The sequence below is a fragment of the Camelus bactrianus genome, chromosome 10 (assembly GCF_048773025.1).
Source record: "Camelus bactrianus isolate YW-2024 breed Bactrian camel chromosome 10, ASM4877302v1, whole genome shotgun sequence".
NCBI lineage: Eukaryota > Metazoa > Chordata > Mammalia > Artiodactyla > Camelidae > Camelus > Camelus bactrianus.
This window is the reverse complement of record NC_133548.1, coordinates 14,030,219-14,051,760: the sequence shown is the minus strand read 5'-3', so window position 1 is coordinate 14,051,760 and position 21,542 is coordinate 14,030,219. Positions and strand designations below refer to the sequence as shown.

At 37.2% G+C, this 21,542-nt stretch overlaps 1 protein-coding gene across 2 annotated transcripts in view; it reads right to left on the bottom strand.

Moving 5' to 3' along the window:
• FNBP4 (formin binding protein 4) overlaps positions 1-21,191 on the bottom strand; it is a 30,007-nt gene extending 8,816 nt beyond the window's left edge. Inside the window, exons 1-15 of one of the 2 annotated variants that reach the window (XM_074372005.1) lie at positions 20,855-21,191; positions 19,862-19,960; positions 16,402-16,538; positions 15,892-16,075; positions 15,132-15,279; positions 14,900-15,020; positions 13,485-13,820; positions 12,368-12,578; positions 9,761-9,885; positions 8,754-8,858; positions 7,832-7,965; positions 6,643-6,830; positions 1,799-2,109; positions 1,529-1,673; positions 831-1,174 (exon numbers count right to left, since the gene is read on the bottom strand). In XM_074372005.1, the coding sequence (XP_074228106.1) occupies positions 831-1,174; positions 1,529-1,673; positions 1,799-2,109; positions 6,643-6,830; positions 7,832-7,965; positions 8,754-8,858; positions 9,761-9,885; positions 12,368-12,578; positions 13,485-13,820; positions 14,900-15,020; positions 15,132-15,279; positions 15,892-16,075; positions 16,402-16,538; positions 19,862-19,960; positions 20,855-21,155 (2,889 nt within the window). In that variant the 5' untranslated portion in view covers positions 21,156-21,191. Of the gene's footprint in view, positions 1-830; positions 1,175-1,528; positions 1,674-1,798; positions 2,110-6,642; positions 6,831-7,831; positions 7,966-8,753; positions 8,859-9,760; positions 9,886-12,367; positions 12,579-13,484; positions 13,821-14,899; positions 15,021-15,131; positions 15,280-15,891; positions 16,076-16,401; positions 16,539-19,861; positions 19,961-20,557; positions 20,578-20,854 lie in introns of those variants that run through there. The other variant, XM_045523990.2, reaches the window with a different exon arrangement.
• Positions 21,192-21,542: the final 351 nt, after the last annotated feature.

Genomic DNA, 21,542 nt, shown 5'->3' with positions numbered 1-21,542 from the left:
AGGAGAATAAAACTGGATATTTACCTGACACCCTACAAAATTAATAATGGACCAAGAACTTAAATGTGAGTGCTAGAAGTATAAAGTTTTTAGAAGAAAACATAGGAGTAAGTTTTCATGATCTAGGATCTGGCAATGAATTGTTAGAGATGACGTTAAAAGCACAGCAAAAATGAAACAAACAAACAACCCCCCCCAAAAACCCCAGTAAGTTTATAACAAAACCAAAAATTTTTGTGTATCAAAGCACACTATCAGTGTGAAAAGGTAACTCACAGGATGGGAGAAAATATTTGCAAATCATGACTCTTATATGGGACTTGTACCTGTAATATATATGGAACTCTTACAAGTCTTACAACAAAAAGACAAAAAAACCAATTAAAAAATAGACAAAAGACTTGAGTAGACATTTCTCCAAAGAGAAACAAAATGGCCAAAAGGCAAATGAAAAGATGCTCAACATAATTACTAACCAGAGATACAAAAATTCCCACAATGAGATACCACTTCATACCCACCAGGATGGGTTTAATAAGTTTTTTAGAAAATGGAAAGTAATAAAACCAGGGGACTGGGGTAATAAGGACTGACTACTTAATGGGTATGGGTTCTCTTCTGGAGCTATGAAAATGTTATGTAATAGAGATAAGAGGTGGTGAATGCACCACATTATTTTTAATGGAAGTAACAGGAATTGAACCTAGGACTTCAAGCATGCTAAGCATGCATTCTACCACTGAGCTATACCCACCCCCTCTGAATTGCATACTTTAAATATCACAACAAAACAAAAACTTTCAATAAAAATTTAAAGAGACTGACTATACCTTCTCTTTCTTTCCTTTTTTTGTCTTCTCAGGTGGTGGCATTTTGGGAGCTGGCGGTGGTGGAGGAGGGGGAGGAGGGGGAGGAGGTGGCGGAGGTTCTATGATGGCCGTGGTAGGCACAGCACCTCGGGCCTGGACTGGCTGCAGTGTGGGAGCAGTCACTGCCATTGGGACAGAACATTCAGCATAGCTCATAATTGCAGAAGCTGATGCTAGTCCCAGGTAATTTGACTGCAGGTTCATTCCTCTGGCCTGATGACCCATTCCTGTTGCTGGATGGCTAACTGATACTGCTTGGTGTCCAACTCCTGCAGACTGGTGTCCAATCCCTGCCGCCTGGTGACCTACCATAAAAAACATTAAATGAAACTATAAAAAGGACACCGTGACAAAGCCAAGAAGAAGGGAAAGGGGATTGGGGGTTAGATCACCTACAAAATGAATCTAATATACTTTTTCCTCAAAAATAAAGCCACATTTTCTGGTGGCAAAATACTAATTTTTGAGTAGTATTTTAGCATTAAGGTAGTTGAACATCAAGATCATTGATGTTATGTAAATGTACAGAAAACAATCTGGAAATGCACATGAACAGATTTTCCAATAAAAAGCCCTTAACATTTCTTCAACTTATGACATTTAATGCTGGAAACAGAGATAATACATTGATGAAAATACACTTTCATCACAATGCTTACCCGCAGCTATGGCAGACTGGCTGTAGAGGACCGGAGAGCTACCAATGGTAGCTGATCTCTGAACTACTGCAGTACTAATTTCTGTAGCTTTTCTCTTTATCGCTTTAGTGGAAGGAGAACTAGAGATGGTAGAATCAGCTGAACTCTGAAACAGAGATTCAGGTCAGTGGCTAAAGGCCCTGGTTAAAAACATCCTCTTTTAAAATAGAACAGCGTTGATCATGCCCCAGGTCCCCAAAACTCTTCAGAATGTCAAATGGCATTTCTCACCTGGCTAGTTACAACTGTGGTTTGTGCTGAAGGTTTCAATGGAGTATCCTCCTCTGTTCCTGGGGCAGGAGGCTCCTCACTTCCCTCATCCTCCATCTCTACCTCCTGGATCTCACCATCTTCTACAGGGGGAGGAGGAGGAGGAGGGGGAGGAGGGGATTCTGGAGGCGGAGGTGGAGGTGGTGGCATTTCCAAAGGTAACGGAGGTTGAAGCACAGGCACATTTGACTGAAGGAGGGTCCAGAATGGAGTAAGTGGCATGAGTGATGAAGAAGAAACTTGGCCAGAAAAGGACTCTTTACAAAGAGAACCTATGAAAACAAATAGGAGTTAGGGGAAAAGCAAGACTAAAACTCCATGAACACAAAAATGTTCAATTGATTGGTGAGACAAAATTTGTCCCACAGACATGTATTCTACAGTGATATCATAAATACTAAACTCAGTTCAAAAATGGCTTCCGTGAAAAGATCAGTTTATAGTATTTATACTTAGCACTCACCCCAACTGTGTTACACTAGTCTTTTTTTTGGTCCACATTTATGCATGAGTAAATGAAGCACATCACATCAACTCAATGAGAAATTTAGTCATCTGAACCTGAAGTTTTTATTTCAAAGATACACAACCAGAAGGTAACATTCTGGGGTTTTTATTTCAAAAGTGAAGAAGTGAATGATGTGTATTTGCAACACTGATTCCATGTATCTTATTTTTTAGTGAGCTGGATAAGTGATTGGAGATGACCCAGAGAAGTACTCATTCAAATTTTACCCGTTCTAATTAATTTGAGTTACTAAGTTTTATAAATCCAGTTGCAAGGTGGTACTCAACCCTATCATTCCTTCACACCTTTGTGTGAATTATTCATTTGCTAAATCACAGCAACAAATCGGAGGGTAATTTTTTTATTTCTGTGATGAGAAAAAGGGAAATTTAGGAAAATGAATCTTCAAGGTAAAGGATAATTAATGATAAATGATAATACACGAAAGAATGTTTTCAGGATACAGAGGATTTGAAATTGCTGTAGAAGTTAAATTACAGCTGAGGAACTGCAGGGTTAGGTTTCTTCAAAATCTGTGAGAGCTATAGTTAATTACTGTCCATTCTCTGCTGGGAAAAGCTTTAAAGATTAGAGAAAACAGGAAGATATACTTACTTGTAGCCTTCCCCATCCCTCTTTATCGTCAATAGGGAAGTTTCACAATATATGGGACTATTATATATCCCAGGAATGTTGAAGGGGATTTTCTCCCTAAAATCATAGAATTTAGGAGTAGAAGAGACATGAGAAATCATCTAGTTAACCCTCTTGTTTTAAAGGTAGTGAAACCCAGGAGGGAAATGACTTGCCCAAGATCATACAGCTCTTAGTGGCCATTTCTGACCCCTAGTCTAGTGCTATTTTAACAAGATGTCCTGGTGAAATATCAGGAGTCCAAGAGCTTTAGAAATCCCAAATAAATTTCACTTCTCATGGAGTAGAGATCCAGATGCAGTCACCTGTCAAACTTCATGGTCAAAACGGGTTAAAGAAGGACTATTATAAAAGGCTCTAGGTCAAGGATAAGGACTTTTACCTTATTACTTTGCTTAAAATACATCACACGGCACTCAACAATGTAAAACCAAAGCAACCATGAACCATCTGGCTTTTAGAACGGCTTTCCTTTTCATGGAACAGATAAATGATACATTATGTAAAAGACTTCATAGAACGTGATTCACATAGTTACTCTAATTATTTTGAGAAACTGCTTACTATTAAGGAAAAGGGCACTGAAAAAAATTCACCAGCAATCAAGATTGCAATTTTCCAACTAAAAGACTTCAAATACCTCATTAAACCTTTGTATTTGGTCATACCTAATATGAATTTCTACACTAACTTTTACAGTCTGGGTATGGGCAGACAGTCTACATTACATAGTAACAGTATCAAGATTACATCAGGACTAAGGTAACAAATATTCAGGATTAATAACTTACTAAACTTCTTTTTACTAAACCAACCACAACATGGTAGACAAATAAATTTGTCAGATTTTATACATTGATAAGTTACTCATCTAGAAGCACAACGCCAACAGTGGTACGTTTATGATGGTGAGAAGCTGCTATGCAGAGGAAATCAAGGAAACACAGTAGGTTCAAGGTTAATAATATGGTTTACAACCTTCAACAAAGTTATATCAGAATTAATTTAGCTTTGGGTAAATAGGACACAAACTAGACTTGATAATTTTAGATCATACAAGGAACATTTTTAGAGTTAATATTTAAATCCCAAACTAAGTTTACCCAAAATGTAAAAGCTGTATCTTAACATTGATAATTATCTCCTTTAGTTTAAACACAAAGAATTTCAAAAAATCCTAGTTTGAATATCCATGGATGTCATATTACATGATGTTTTTTAAAATTTCTAAATTTAACCCACTTGGTATATTTTCTCACTTAAGAGAACACCAAGTCTGAAGTCCAGAGAAGATTAAAATGATATACAAAGCTTTATTACGTGCTAATAAATTTTTTAAAAGTATAAGCTTAAAAACAGAATAGTGTCGGGATACAAATTTTGAATTCTCCAAGAGCTCGTATTTTCCCATACATCTTTATTTCTATTTAAATAGGAAACCAGGTTTCCTTTATTGTTTTTCTATAGTCTCTCCCAAAAGTATTACTGCTTAGCATTTTGAGGCAAGAATTTCCCAGTTTAAATCAAGAATAAATAAATAATAGCTCCATGGAGACTTTTTTGGAAAAGCAGCCAAACTTAACCTGACAAAAGCCCAACAAGACATACTGGGTATCTTGAAATATTGCTCATTGTTAGAGACATAATGTTAAACACCGAACAATGAACAAGGATTAAAAATGAACAAAATTTTGAAACTTCTTTGCTCCTCAATGTAGTTTTTTTTTGTTTTTTTTTAAAAAAGATTTTAATCACAGTTGGGCTGACAAAAGCATGCATTATAAACTTTCTTTATAGGATTAAAATAGTGATTAGTATTGTTCTTCAATTCCAAAGACCTTAGTAATAAAGGACTTGGATTTTATTTAGATCGAGTTTATCATGAGGTTTTTAGTAGCTCTCAATAAAGAGACTTATGTATATAAGCTGGTTTACTAGTGGCTTTTTCCCTGAGCAGACAGTACCAACTGTGTGTGTCATCAACAAAGGAAGAAAATAACTTAATATTTAACTCTAAGGTATTCACAAACACTTAAGAGTTGGCAACTCTATAATCTTCAACTTTGGAAAATACAAGGGACATCAAACAGTGGTCAAGATGGGAATCACCGAACGAGAACCACCATCGAAGCCTCTTCAGTTTAGTTAACTACTAATAGACAAACAAAAACAACTTACTAGAGACGTATCTACCATTGCTACCCAAAGAATGAGGAAGTAATCTGAAGAAAACCTCTTCATGAAAATGGTAAACTCTGTACCTTAAGAAAATATTTTTCTGAAATATGAAGCAGCAAATGATTCTTTTGCTATGTTCTAAAATTATCACTGCAGTCATAGGTGCTTATTTTGAGTGACCTCATAATGATTCCTGGGCTATTAAGAAGTTAACAAAATTATTGGTACATGACCAGTTTTATGCGGTACATTATCAGAACTTTTCTATTGGGATTGTGGAGCCAGCAGAACACAAGACATTTTTGATAAGCAAAAGAACTCACATCATTACCCACTATCCTACAAAAAAATTCTGTACCTTTTTATCCTCAAAGGTTTAGGATTTAATTTTCATTTAATTAAAAAAATCTGCAGTATAGTTGATTTACAATGTTTCAGGTGTACAGCAAAGTGATTCAGCTATACACGTGTGTGTGTGTGTGTGTGTGTATATTCTTTTTCAGATTCTTTTCCATTATGAGTTATTACAAGATATTGAATATAGTTCCCAAAGGTTTATGACATAACTTTAGAACCATTCCATAGATTCTTACCTTCATATGCCATCATTTAAACAAATATCCATCATTTAAACAAATATCTACCAGTTTTTTAAATCAAAAGGTTATTTCTTCATCATAGTCTTGACTATGCTTCATCATCCACTTATTTTTGTCATTCCAAAAAAGGTGAATTTGGAAAAAATGTTATCTTCTTTCACAAAGTGGAAATCAAGCCATGGCTCTTCAGATTCTGAGTAACTGAGGAACTATGTAAGTTTTTGTGCTTTTTTAAAAATTTATATAACCAAACTGAAGTTCTCTAAGAGTACTTTAACTGGATTGAGCCACATTGATTATTTTATACTAGAATATTGGTGGTGATTTGCAGTGATCAACTATCTTCCTTCTCTGAAACAAGTATGGTCCAAGTTTCACAGCATAAGGTCATTTTGGTTTGTAACAACCATACTTCTTAGGGGACTAGTGGAGTGGAAAAATGAGGTTGCAAAATCAATAGATTACATGTTCTACAGAGAGGCAGAACTAATCTCTTATTGCTCCACATAGATATTGATAATTTAAGTATCTGGTTCCTTAGCATTAATTAGAATTCCTGTTACTGGACATCCACAGCTTTGTCTGTGGCTTGACAGAGTGGTTACAGGACAATCTTTTAAAATCAAAATACATTAGCTCATCATGTCATTTTTTAGCAGTCTGATATCAACAATATGCTTATTTCCAACTAGTCATTGCTTAAGCTTTCTTCAATATAACTCCTGCATTCAATTTTTTTAAAGGGCAAGTCCATATTTTTTAGTTAGAAATTTCTGTGATTATGATTTAAATTATTTTCTTTCATGTATTATTATTTTTTCTCTAAAATCATTTCTCTCCAATTAATACAGGGTAAACTGTCCCACCTGTGGAATTCTCAGAAGATTCTGTAGAATTTGAGTCAGTGCCAGTTTTGTCTTTCAAGGTCTGTTTAGGAAGAGTCTCGTCTCTACTTTCTTGTGCTTGGCTGTCTTCCTCTTCCTCCTCACCATCTGGGAACTCCCACTGAGACTCGCCCGACTGTTCGTTTACATAGAAATATCGTCTATGATCCCTAAATTACAAGAAAGAAAACGCATGTTTTAAGACCCATTCTCCTACAAAGACACTTTCATTTGGTCCTGTCCCAGGACAGCAGTCTGCTCTCACAGGGACGAACCTCTTCTTAATGGACTGCTATTCACAAAGGCAACAAAGAGCTTTGACAATTGAGGATGGAGAACCAAGGATAATTCAAAGCTATTTGCACTGCCAGCAGCTCTGTGAATACAGCCCTGAGCCCTCTTACTCCAACAGATGACTTAGAAAACACCTCTCACATGTTTTTTTTTTGTGTGTGTGTGTGTGTGTGTGCCAATGCTTATCAGGGTTTCATGTTTCATTAGCGAAGGGACTCAATTTCCTAGAACACTAATTTCCCTTCCAAAGAAGAGAACAACGAAGTTTGCCAAAGGTGACTCTTCCCCTCTTGAACCGTGGAATTCACATTTCATACTCTTGATATCAAACACAGTGAAAGCTAAAGAGAGGGAGAGGATCTGGGAGCTGAAAAATAAAAGAGCAAAGATTTCAAATAACGAAAAAAAAAAATCAAGAAAAGCCAAATATAAAAAGAAATGTTTTCATCTGACCTGCTGGCAGAAGATAGTAATCTTGTTCTTCATTCACATCTTCAGCCTCGAAGCTTTCCTTAACTTCACCGAGGTTAATCAGGAGTAGTTGCTTCCAGAGGTCCTGTAAAGCGCACAGAGCTCTCGCATGCGCTTAACCCCCAAGCCCGCCCTACTCCGTGCAACAACACTCTGGAGTGAAAACCAGCTTTGTCCAATCTTGGGAAAAAATCCGTTACATGGAACACTTTAAACATTGTTTTTGTTTCTCCAACGTGTGGCTGGCCCAAACTCTGTAAGTGCTTGCGGTGCTTTGCCTGCCCAGCACCGCTAACGCAGCTGCTCTCAGTCTCCAGACAGGCTGTCAGGTCGTCAGGTGGTGGTGATCACAAATCATGTCTGAGATGTCAAAGGTGAAAGGTGAAAAGGGGAGAAGAGTGCGTACCTGTCCCAGTGGCAGGACCAGCCTTTAGGAGTGGCGTTTATTTCATACTGTTTTAGTTGTTCTGCTGCATCCTGAAGCTTTCGTTTAAGGTAGTTTCCATTAAGAGCCCCTTCCCGCCAGTCCGCAATCCGTGTCTAAAATCAACAAAGCAGTTAAGTTAAAGACTTACTATTATGTCAAGAGGCAGAGGTAAAAAAGATGTTAAGTCTTCTGCCATGACTGCATACTCTGGCAGGAGAACAGACCAAACAGAAAAAGAAATCCCATTTTAATTTCATAAAAAGTCTTGTTTTCTGCAGAGTTCTGAAAAATGATACTGGACCCTAGTACTGCCAAATCTCCAATATCTGTAAAAATGAGTAGCAGCAGTTTTGTTTCCTGCTTTGGACCTTAAGTATTAAGATGATTCCCCAAATTCTACTTTTTGGGTAGATAGTTCACTCAATTCAGTAATAGTGTTAATCAAAATTAAAGGTTTGGTTCTTAGGGAAATTAGTCAACTTCCTACAGGAATTCACTACCTGTTCCTACCCTGCTATTTATTATAAAGTACACAGGTTACAAATAGGACTCAGAACTTTTTTCAAAATTGGTTTATAATGCTTTAGCACTTAGAAGGTACTTTCAACATTATATGGTGGTCTCATCGTCATTACGAACAGAATTTTATTAGGAAAAAACCGTATTAGAATATATGCTTATTGAAGGTGGTTTGTATCATCAGTATGCACAAACTTTCAGTATTTAATTTCATAATTATGTTTTGTTTTGCCCAGTACATAGTTTTATTTCCTGGGTAGGGGTGGTTCAAATACACACCAAGATTAAAAATTTAAATTTAGGATTGAAACATAAGACAGATTTCTCACACACAGCATTTCCTTCAAATATTGACTATTTATACCAAAAATAGCTAAATTACCTCAGTCTGTAAAAGCAGCACATGAAAATTGGAGATGGACTGTCTATTAATGCCTAAGAATTCAAATTTACTTGTCAGGGTATTTGCCAGTTCTCCAATCTGAAACTGTAATGCAGGAAAGAAAAAAAGAAAAAAGAAAGATAGAATCAGCAATTTTTTTTATTATGTAAAGTCTTTCATTTATTATAGATACTAGAAAAATGGGTCTGCCTATAAACAGCTTTTCTCAAATACTGCAGTTAATTATCTGGAAGATAAAATCCTAATTTATAGTAAAATAATTCACACAACAAAGTGATAAATAATGACGCAAGGTCTAGAGAAATTAGATACATTTTCTAACACAACATGTAAGATGAAAATAGATTCTAAATGACACAACTCCTAATACTGTCCAAACTATCATTTATCCATTACTAATTGCTTATTCTAGTGCACAGTGAACAAAATAATCCCGCCAGTCCCACCTACATGGTTGTACACTAGCTAATGACTTGATAAATCTTTCAAGTCAAAAGAATATAAGTGGTTTTCCCAACAGACCACACTTAAATAGCCATATTCTTACCAGGTCCAATTCTCAAGACATGAAATTGGAACCAAATATGCCTTTGTGTAAGGACAAGTAGTTCATGCAGGAATTAAATTAGTGACTTTAGTCTCTTTAGTACTTCCAAACTAGGGAAGCCTATATTTAACAAGCGACTGCTTTCCAATGGAGCCTTACTTGTAAGAAGAATTATGCATTTAGGATTTATTTTTAGATAATTTCTCTACATCAAATTAGTCTTGCAACTTCTTACTTCAGCCTTAAATACAACCTTTTCACCTAACCCAAAAAATGATTTACATTTAAAGACAGTAAAGTTACTTTTTACTATTTGCTAAAAGAAAGTAGTTCAAAGTTTAGGCAATTTAAAAATATTTATTTGTCAAGTTGCATTAAGATACACTTTCTTACCTCCCCTCCAAATTAAAATAAATCAAAATTAAAAAAAGATACATACTTTCAAATCTTGTTCATCTTCTACTTTAGGTGCTGTTTGTACTTTTATCTTTTCTGGAGATTCTTCTACTTCCATCTCTTTGTCTGAATTTTCATCTACTTTTTCTGAATTTTCAGCACCAACTGCTATAAAAGAAAATATGTGAAATTAAATCAAAAGGACCAAACATTTAACAGATCCCAAATAAATGTTCTTACCCCTGAGCAGAGGTGTCTGAAGGTTTTTTAATGCTCTTTTGCCTGTTTTCCTCGCCTGCTAAAGAAGCCCTAATGACTTGTCAACCTGTCTTTGATCATCTTTTAAAAAATGTATCTACAAACCATGGCTTCAATTATTTATGAAAGCTAGGTATCAAACCTAGAATATGTAAGGGTTCTTTATCAAGTGGGTTTTGGAAAAAAGCTTTCAAAATGAGACCACCATTTTAAACTACCAATTAACCTCCTTCCTGAACTGGTTAAGATTTGAAGACGATTTTTATTGGACCCACACACTCTTCTGGTTGGTGCTATCTGCTGGTAGTGGGAATCTCTAAGAGACTAGGTTTACCACAAACTTAAATGGACTAAAAGATATGAACTCTGTTATGTTTGCTTAACACCAGATTACCAACCTAATCCACACATACAAAGTAAATCAATCTCTCAGGAGGATCACAGATTTAAAAAAAAAAGAAGGAACAAATTTGAGTACCTTTTCTTAACTCTGGTTAATTTTGATCTAAAGAAATGTGACTTTAACATTACTTCTGACAGCTTTTATTAGCCTAAAATTTTGTATTAAGTACTTAACCTTATCATATAATGGCCTTAATCCTTTTGATTGTTAATAGTCCTTCTGCATTTTCAAACTGTCTAAAATTAAATCTTTCTACTCCCCCACTCACTAGTTTATTTGTATATTAGACATCTTACATTTGGTGGCAGGTTTAAGAACTTAATTTTAAGCAGTGCTAGAGCCCCAAGACTTGATTATTTTGGAGGGCAATTAGGCAGGATCTATCAAATTAAAACACACATACCCCTTGACCTAGCAATACAACACTAAGAATATATACTATAACGACACTAAAATCTGCATAAAGACAAAGGATGTACCAAGATGTTAATCACAGTATTTTAATTGTGAAGAATCATAACTAATGAGTATAATAGTTTAAAGAACACACGCATTCACGTGACGACAACCCACCCTGACAGAAGACCATTAATAACATTTCCAAGCTCCCCGGGCCTCTGTGCCATCACGCTCACACCAGACACGCGTACTCTGATGATGTCAGTTAAGTACCTTCCTTTGGTTTCATCACAGACAGATCTTTAAACAATATTTTTGCTTTTTTTCCAACTTACACACAGTGGATACTAACATATGCATTCTTCAGCGGCTTTTGAAATTCAACATTGCTTCTGAGATTAACCCAAGTTGATGCATGTAACAATGGGTCACTTATTTTTTAATTGCTGTTCAGTATTCAGTTGCAAGATTATACCATAATTTATCCATTATTCTTTTGATGGACACTTGAATGGCTTACACTTTTTTTGGATAACAGAAATGCATTAATTTTTAAGAGTGAAACAAGGACACAACTTAAATGTCCACCGATGGGGGAAGAATTAAATGAAGACATCCTTGCCGCTCAGCAGTTAAAAACAATTTTCAAGGCATGTTGGAAAAGTATGTTGCCTAACAATCCATATGGTTAATCTCATCTATGATAAAATTTACACATGCACATAATACACACACAAAAAAATACACAACTACAAATGTACATAAAAATTGAGGAAAACCCTAGAACAATATATGTAGATAAAGAATAAAGAAATGGATCTCATGGGTAGGGAATGAGAATAGTGAAAAGATGAAAGGGGGACTTCAAGAATTCTACTTCATATTCTTCCATGTTGTTGACTGGAAAGAAAAAATTCAAACAACGATGTTTACATTTATTACCTGTGTTTTGGTTTATTTGTTACACACACACACACACACACACACACACACACACACACACATTTTAATCATAACCTGTAAAAGGCATATTCTGCTTGGCACAAAGTTTAGTGATTAAAATTAGTTCTGATAACAGATTGGAAAAATGCAGCAGGGTCTCTTTTACATTACCCTGAAGACAACTTGGGTTCTCATATCAGTTCCAAACTATACACCCAACCAAAGGCCGGGCAACTTGCACCCAGAGAGAGAAGATGAGGCTGGGTTTGCCAGAGGTGGTCCTTACCTCCCTTGCTTACCAACTGGAAACAGAGAGCTAAGGAGAGCACTGGTCTTTATACAGTATCAAGACAATTACTGTAGCAAGCGATTAACGAAAAGGGGGAGAGGGACCCAATCTCACTTTTCTGTTTTTGAGGGAGAAGTAATCCCCTAATCAGTAGTGAATACACAATCCAACAAATGCCAGCCTCTCAGATTCTTACTCCTTCTCCACTAGAGGTGAAGCAGGGAAAGGTGGAAGCTTCCTTCCCTAAGAGGGTATAAGTGCTAACTCCCTCTATTTCCTGAAGACGGAACAAAAATAGGGTAAGAAGGATTTCTGCTGTACATTTTTCAACTCTAAAGTTTAATTAAAGCACAATTTACCAGTTTCTCCATTTTCTGGAGTGTCTCGTCCAGTTTTGCTAGAACTGCGGCTGGTAGATTCTGGACTGGTAGCTCGAACAAACATCTTCCATTTTCCTCTTTTAGACATAAGTCTACGCATTCCATCTTGAGATGCTGGCTGGCTGATATCAGAACATGGACTAGACCCTGACACACTACCATCTCCTTCTTCCAAGGCACGCAACTCTGCCTACAATGAACGTGAAAATAAAGTCAGAGTGTCATTAACTGTTTATCTACATGTACGAGAGTAGCAAGAATGATAGCCATGTGTTTTTGGAATTTAAATCCTTTGAAGACAGGAAGTATTTCTTAGTATGTTTTTCCACCAGGACTGAGCATTATACGCTCCATATTCTATTGTTACTCAATAAATGCTTATTCATGATTACAGTTAACAAATACTGATCTGAAGGGGGATAGGTTCTAAAGATCCACCAACAGATTTCCCAATACATGTACACAAAAGATAATGCTTAACTTAGCTAGTCCCTCTTCATAGCTTCAAATTTTTCAAAAGGGGACGCTTCAAGGTGATATTACTGTTATAACAGCTGTTCAGATTTTATTTCATACTCAAGATACAGAGAGACAAAACTGTTCCCAATAAAATCAGGGCAGAAAATAGGTACAAATCAACTTTTCAATCAGGAAAGTTTCCTTTTTAAAAAGGAAAGCACATGAAATAATGAGTTCCTCTTAATTCTCCTGTTTTCTTACAAGGCCCACTTAACTATCCGAACAATGCTGTAGCTCATCACTGAAAATCAACTTGTACTTTAATTGTTGGGTTAAAAACCAGATTACTACAAGAATTAGCAATGCTTATTTGTTATGAAGCTAAATTAAAGATTATTTACTGCATCTGTCCTCAAATCAGAACAATGTTAGCTTCATTGTTTGTCAATCACCAAAAAGCATCATCAGGGACCCAAGTAACTGCAACTCCACCGTTCAAGTTTTTATTGCATAAGCTTAAACAATTCTAGATGAAAGGATAAGACGAACAAAATCCCAAGAATGGCTGTAAATTGAGCACCAAGATCCCAGAGTGTGATAGTACTGAAGGAAGAAAACATTTTTAAGAAAAACTTACTTTTTTCCTTTCCAATACAAGCTCTAGCTCAAGGGTATCTTGTTCTTCTTCCTCTTCACTTTCTCCAGACTGAACAACACTGCAAAGATCCTCCTGAGTAGGGTCTTCCATACTGTCCAACAGAATTTCCGGTGGCTTTACTACTGTTGCTTCTTCTGTTGTACTTGCTTCTTTCTCTTCTGAAACTGGCTCTACTTCTTTACAAATTACTTTTCTTCTCCATCTCTCTTCTTCCTCTTTTATTCCCTCAGGCAATAGAGGAGCAAGCAGTGATGCTGCCACCCCCTTCTTCTCCTCCTCACTATTTGAGAGAGCCTGAATTCCTTCATTTACTTCCTATAAAGAATAAAATAATCCCACTTCATTTTCAAAGAAATCTCACCCGATTATACAGTATATGTAATTGTTCTTGTTAAAAATGACTATACTTTTCCAGTCACTGGATATTCTTAAAAGCCACTGACTCCCATAAGATTAGTATACATATTTCTACCATTTTCCTTGTACATAATGGAAACACTGCTTTTTTAGGAAGGCAGTATTTGAACTAGAACCTAGTTCTGGGTGGGACTCAAACGTATCCTCCCTCCTAGTGTCTATGTCAAAAGGCAGACTAGTAAGACGCAGAAGCAGATTTAAATAAGATCAGAATTTTGTCAGTTCAACACATAACTGGATAAATCTTTACCTTCCTCTTCTATATGATGATATAACTTCACAAACACGTTGTGAAGGTGATTTAGAGGAAAGAGAAATATTTCTAAAATGAAACGTGTGATTAAAATGTCTCATTTTGTCACTGGGATATTCATTCTATACTCCTAGAGCTGTAAAGGTTAACTTATTCTACAAAAGCACTTTTTACAAAATTGTAAATCAACTATACTTAAAAAAAAAAAAAAATTGTTGACACAATCCCCTCCATCATTTAAAAATACAAGATAAGTTAGAATTCAACACAGTCTCTGTAGAGCACAACTTACTTTTTTTATTGACAAGACTATAAAAATGCTCAAGTTTCACCAATCGTTTTTAACTTTTAAGGTAGCTAATCTTCTTATTAAAAAAAAACTTAAGTGGAATCCCCAAATACAACTATTCTGGATTAGAGGAATTAGAGAGGGGAGCTGAGGCCCTGCCTGCCTGCCTTCCTTCCTGGCTGCTCCCGTGTCCTTTGCAATGATCCAAGGTGCCTCTATGGCACCCTGAAGCTCCAAAAGGACTACAGAACTGGGTGACTGCTATGAATGCCACAAAACAGAAACAGATGAAGTGAAATTTTAAGAAATAAAATTTATCCCGTTTCACATCTATGCTATAAAATATTAACAGAAGGCTTATATACCTGTGCCAGAATAACTTTAAAGTTCTTTAGATTGGAAAACAGGCAGATGACATTACGTTGTAACACTGACCTTTTTAACTTCTCGCTTGACTGTGACTGGTCCGCTTTTACTACTTGAAACAGAAGTATTTTTCTCCTTAGTATACATATCCGTATTTACCACAAAACTAGCTTCAGCACCTGTTACAGAACTAAAAAAAATATATGTATACTTAGCAAGAGAAGCAGAAGGCAAATATTACCAGTAAAAGATAATACTCTAATTTCCTTCTAGGTGATTTCTTTTTCAAGTCTGTTCTTACCTGGGCTGGTAATGTTGTAATCCCTGTACCTGGGTGGCAAGATACTGGGGTAACTCCCAAGTCACTTCATTTGTTTGTGTGTTCCAATAATAATAGCATCCCGTGTTCTCATCCCAGACCTCCTGCCAATCTCCCATCTCAATTCCAACTACAAGAAAATAAAATAAATTTTAAGAAGCACATATTCCTGTACAATTCTGACCTTATATCTCAAGTCAACTGTAAAGCCATAACAATCTAACATAGAGTTTCTACACCTCAGCGCAGCTAAACATGGCAGGACAGTTCTTTACTGTGGGGGGCAGTTCTACACAGTGTTCGGCAGCATCCTGGTCTCTCACCAGATGCAGCAACAGTCCCCCTAGCCCCACATTGAGACAACCAAAAACTCTCCAGACACTGTCAATGTCCACTGGGGGAAAACTCCTCCCTCCTGAATCATTTTTGCAAACATGGTTTAAAAAGCAGTTTGATAGTTGAAAAATGTATTCTGAACCCCAAAAGACTTTTTAAAATAATGGCTTTTACTATTTACCAGGCATAATCTGCCACTAGTTTATTAAAAAGCAAACAATCATCTTTTAATAGACAAAAAATATATCCTAGTATTTCTCATTTTCCAAATACTCTATTTAAAAAGTCAGAATCCTAAAGTCTAGGGCCAGAGCATATGGGCGTTCATCTCTGGGAACCTCAAAACCTAGAACACCCTTAAGAACTGCACTTTAGATTTCTTTGAAACTCAAAGGATCAAGCTTACCTCCTGCCAGTGAACACTGAGTATCATACTGCCACCCTGCAGTCTGGGTTGAGTCTGTTCCATTTGAAGCAGTAGAAGAAAGGGCAGATGTGGACTCCTTTGGCTCTGGCCGAGGTGGAGTTGGAGGTGGAGCAGAAGCTCCAACAGGAGCTGCAGGCTGAGGAGCTGTTATAGCATCAATCTCCTTTAGAATGAAAATAGTAACAAATGCATTAATTACATTAAACAACAACAGCAAAAAAAAAAAAAAAAAAAAAAGAGAGAGAGAAAATAGCAATTACTTAAAAAGAAAAAACCCCTACACACTGGGTTCTCAGCTTCTTAAGTCAAAACCCTCCTCTTCCCCATTTTTCTCCTTACAACTGTTACAATAAGAGAAAAGGGAGAGCTGGGGAGGGACTAAGGAAGAGAGGTGGAGAGGGAGAAAGATTGACAAGGAGGCTAACCGCTTGAAATTCAGGTCCTGAGGTGGCTTCAATAATTAAAAACCCAAACAAAAGCACCACTAACCGCTAAGAAGTTGGCCAATGTACTATCAATATCAGTTGACTGGTTTCCATTCGCTTCTTTAGATTGTGCTGGTTTTTCTGAAACATCACTCTCTTCATCATCACTGTCAGCATATGCACCAAGCAAGCACAGACCTCCTAGAAACAAAAAGGTGAACATCGTTAGTGACAACAATGCCAAAAAGTCCTAGAAAAGTATCCAAGAGAAAATGTGATTCTTTAGCCATTTACCTTACTTACGGAAAATAATCTGAAAAAAGTGTGCAATGAACTACCAAAGAGGTATAATTATGCACATAGAACTAATAAAATCAATGTGCATAGCGATTGGACATTCTTTGCAAAATACATAATTAATTATTCAATCTCATATGCCCTCTGTGAAAATAACACACAGTGTATCTTGATTTTTTAATTTGTTGATTCAGGTGTCCATCTCAAACAAGTAAACCAATTAGGATTTAGTAAATGAAACAAGGAGATTTTCAAAGTGAAAAACAAAGCTCTTTTCCAATGATTTTTCCCTTAAACAAGAAGTGGTGAATTAAAACAGAACCCAAGATGCTAGAACCAAAACCAAAACAAATGAAAACCACAAAAAACTCCTTAGCTAAAACCAAAACTCACACTCCAGTAGTGCTAGGTATGGTCTCTGTAATGCTGCAATGCCATTTCCTTTTAAAAACTTTTTTTGAAATCATATTTTTTTTCTTAGTGGATCAATGTTCATACCATTTCCTTTTGTATCACCTGTGGCTACTCCAACGTTACAATTAAGTAAGTACATATACCCTCTTTATATATCATTTTACTATAATAGGTAGAATATTTAAGTCTAGCTACACTTTTCAGTTATAAATGAGACTAAATTTCCCAGTGCCTGGCACATTCTATGTTGTCAATAAATATTGGTAACAAAGGAGATTAATCAGGAGATGAAAATCTAGTTCTCCTTGTCACAATTTCATAAATAAATTCATGGATTCACCTAAAACTAAACATAAGTTGCTTCATTTATCATACAAGAGTTCTTATTCAATACTTTAAATCTTGCTTCCATTATTTTTTTTAAAGTACACAGCTAAGTTGTTACACTATGTATCAATTCCAAAGTATTATTTTAAGCTAATTAGGAAAAACTTTAAGCAGACATTTGAGAAGTTACTAAATGTATCTCATTTTTTGGGCGGGCATACCAGTCAATTTCCCACATTTTCTGAACACGAGGTAAGGGTAGAAGTACATGAGAGATTTCCGTACAGAAAAAATCTGCACTTTAGTTTTCAGCACTGGATGGTTTTTTTTGGTGGGAGATGATGGGAAATTTATATTTTCACATAAACACTTCTTAGTTTAGACCATCGTGGGATTACATAAAATATTGTTAAGGGGACAGAAAGTAATGCTAAAGGAATAAAAGAAGGATAAAATCAAGTTATGAAATGAATATAAACCCTAAACATATCTCTGAAAATTTAGTCCATACATTAATAAAAACAGGCATGAATTCAGAGTAACACTAAAAAAAGACTCACATTATGCAGAACAGCGTAATCTCAGAAAATTAAAAGCCTCACGGGACCAGGCTTCTAGACTACCACTGGGAAGCTGTTGCTACTTGAAACCAGAAGCAAGGGGATTCTTTTGAGCCATTGCCCTTAGCGATCTTTTTTAAGATGAGTGGTGACTCTTCAAACCCCTAGTGGATGGTGCCACACAATTTGCAAATCAACTAATGATATCTGGCAGTGAATTATTTCTTACATATATACTTTACTTTCCTGGTAAGCTTCAAATAGTAACTGTGTCTTATACCTCTAGAAACTCTTATTATTTCCTTATATTATTGTTTGAACAGTGACTTTTAACCCTTTTGGTCAGATACAATGAAAATGATAAAACCTATGGATCTTTTCTCAGGAAAACACACTTGACTGTGCAATTTCAGGGGATTCACAGACCTCTAACACTCATCTATGAGACCACATTAAATACCCTTTATTAGAAGATGCTTAAATACTGCTGACTATTATATTAGTCTATTGACCTAATTTAACAGAATTTACTCTGAATTTTCCCTTAATTTCACATGCATACACCAAAATATTTGTTAGCATGAAAGTACCAGGAATGCTTCTCTATATTATAAAAGCTTAACTTAAAATAACAAAATTTAAATTTCACCTTTGTGCAAAGAAATCTGGCATGTTTATGGAGATAAAAGTAAAATTTTTAAACTATTATCATCTTAAAAAAATATAGTCTAGTTTACTTTACAAAGCCATCCAAATAATGGAAAACTGTTTACCTTTGGGTTTTGTTAGACAAATTTTTTTCCTATGGATCATACCAATTAGTAAAAAATGAATAAAGCTGATACATTCTTATGTTGCAGGATGAAACTGAGCAGAATGAAAACATTTCTGTTCACAAGGCACATAAAGGCCTGAAATGCTGAGTGACACCGCAACCAAGGAAATTTCTCATAGGAACATTTAAATTTCACCTACTGCACATGACTCTTAGAAGACCCAAATGAAATAAAACATGTAGTTTACACATACAAAATGGTTTTTCTCAGTTCTGAAATTTATCTCACAGCCTGTTTTACCTTATCTAATCCACACTTATTTTTGTAAGTGGCAAATGGGGGTGGAGGGAGACAAGCATCTTATTTTAGGTGTCATACTGTACAAAAAGTCCTCCAAATTCAAAAGAATAAAATTACTACCAATTATAGAGTATTTAGTAACTATATATATATTTTTAAAATTACCATCAGTTACAATTTGTCAATTTCTGGTGTACAGCACAATGTTCCAGTCCAAAAATACATTTAAAATTTTTAAGATACACAAAAAGTAGAGAAAACTAACATTCTTGGCACTTGTGTGTCAGAAATGTATATACATGGTTCAGTTTAATCATCAAAATAAATTTAGGGCTGTTAAGATCCATTACACAGATGAATAAGGTCCTGAGGTCTTAGTATGGATGCCAGAGTGGTGATATGAACCCAGGTTTGTCTACAAAACATTTGTTGCAAATACCTCTTCGTGAGTATAAAATATTCAATAAGAGCAATTTTCAGCTCCACAAACACCTACCTACTAGATATCAATCCAAGCAGTGTGTGAAAAAAGAAACATAATGAAAAGATGTAGTTGGTGTCCCTAAAGAATGCCAAAATAGTGGGGGAGCCAGAAAACTAGTTACAAAACAGCATCAGAAAAAAAGCAGTACAAACTATTTTGGCCGCAGAGAAAAAGGAACAACAAATTTTACATTGGCTAAAGCGTAAATATCAACAATCCGTCACAATCAAAAATTTTAAATTTCCGTTTTTTGAGAACTATAAATTAATAACACTAAAGCATTCATCAAAACACTCCATACACAAGCCCAATGTGATCCTAATGAAAGATACAGTAGACAAAAACGGGAAAAAATAAAATCTATACCTGTTGCTTTAACGGCAGTGGGCCTGGTGGTCATGACTGGTTTAGGAGGATTCGGAACAACTCTGGGAACCTCCACCACCACTTCCTGTTCATCTGGATCTTAAAATACGAATAAGAGAACTACAGTAAGACAATGGAACAGAGAAAACATTACATGTGACAAAACAATCTTCGATCTGACCTTTCGAGTCTACATTTCTACATGTACGTAAAAATTACATGTGATATAATCCCAAGTTTAAACACACACACACACACACACACACACACACACACACACACACCACTATCTTCTCCAGGCTACCATAGGGCTTTTACAACAAGCACAACTAGAGCATATTTTTTTTTTGCATGAGCTACTCAACGTGATTTTTTTTTTTAAACACCTGAAATAATTAGGGGTCTTTCGGCGCCTGGCCCTGTAGTATCATTGTTCGGTTACTCTTAATCCAAGTACCATTCTGGGGATAAACACAAGTACTCGGGAACCCATGTTCCACTTCTCCAGGAATTTTTGTGATACCTGACCATTAGCGGTTACTTTCGCTTTGGCTGGCGTAATAAAAATGCTATGCTCACTTCTAAAGAATCTCTCGATTTCAACAAAAACGAAGGGAAAAGCAGATGACGTGCAAAAAAGGGCAGGATCCACGGTCACCAAACCTAGGACGCGGAAACAACAACTCTCACATTTACCCTGTAAGTTATCCAAAACGGAGAGCAGACGCAGAGTAGACAAGGTGCCCGGGCCAATCCAATCCCTGCGCCAGAGATGGCGTCTCCGGGTCGGCTCCGGCCGATCGCACACGAGTCGGCAGCCCCTTCCGCCTCCCGGAGGCCCACAGCCGTCCTCACCGCAGGCCTCGGATGTGGACGCCGCCCGCCGGGGTTGCTCTTCGTCTCAGGGCCTGGCCTGAAAGGCCTAGGCCGCAAGCCCCGAGCTCGACTTTCCGACGCCCCACCTAGGGGCCGGGGCGCCTCGCGCACGCTTACCTTCTGAAGGCGAGTCGTCGAGCGCCGCGGCGGCAGTCACCGCGGTCGTCGTCGTCGGGGCTGCGGGCGGGGCTGGCTGGCTGGGCACCGCCGCCGTTGAGTCCGGCTCGGTGTCGGGCTCCGGCTCCGGGTCCCGACCCGGTGTGCTGCTACGGGGACCCGGCGGAGAAAGCTGCAGGATAGGCCTACGGCCGGGTACCGCCCGGGACTTCTTCCCCATCGCGAGCTCGAGCGCGAGCCGCGAGCGTCGGACAGCCGAGAGGGCGGGCGTTCGGCGCGGCGCTGCGTAATCAATATTCATACACTGCGACACCGCCTCCCGCAAGGATCCGCTTTTAACCGGCGTAGCGCGCGCCCGCGCAAGCGCCTTGGGCCCTATATGAGCTCCTGGCTCCTCCTCACAGTGGGGAGGGAGGGCTATACCCACGGGGCTAGACGATTGGCTGTTTTGACTCATTGATAGAGCCAGCAGCCAATGGAAAGGGAAAAAGTGTGAGCGTCAAACCAATAGTGCGGAAGGGTCTGAGTTTAGAATTGCTTCCAATTACGTCAGACTCCATCCATGCGTCTTTTGCGGAGTCTTTTCTCTATCGCCTTGTCCTCCATCTTGTATCCGTTCTTCACTGCGTGCTGCTTTCCAAGCCCATTCCCAAGTTTCTCGCTGATTATTGTGGCTTACTTTGGGTAT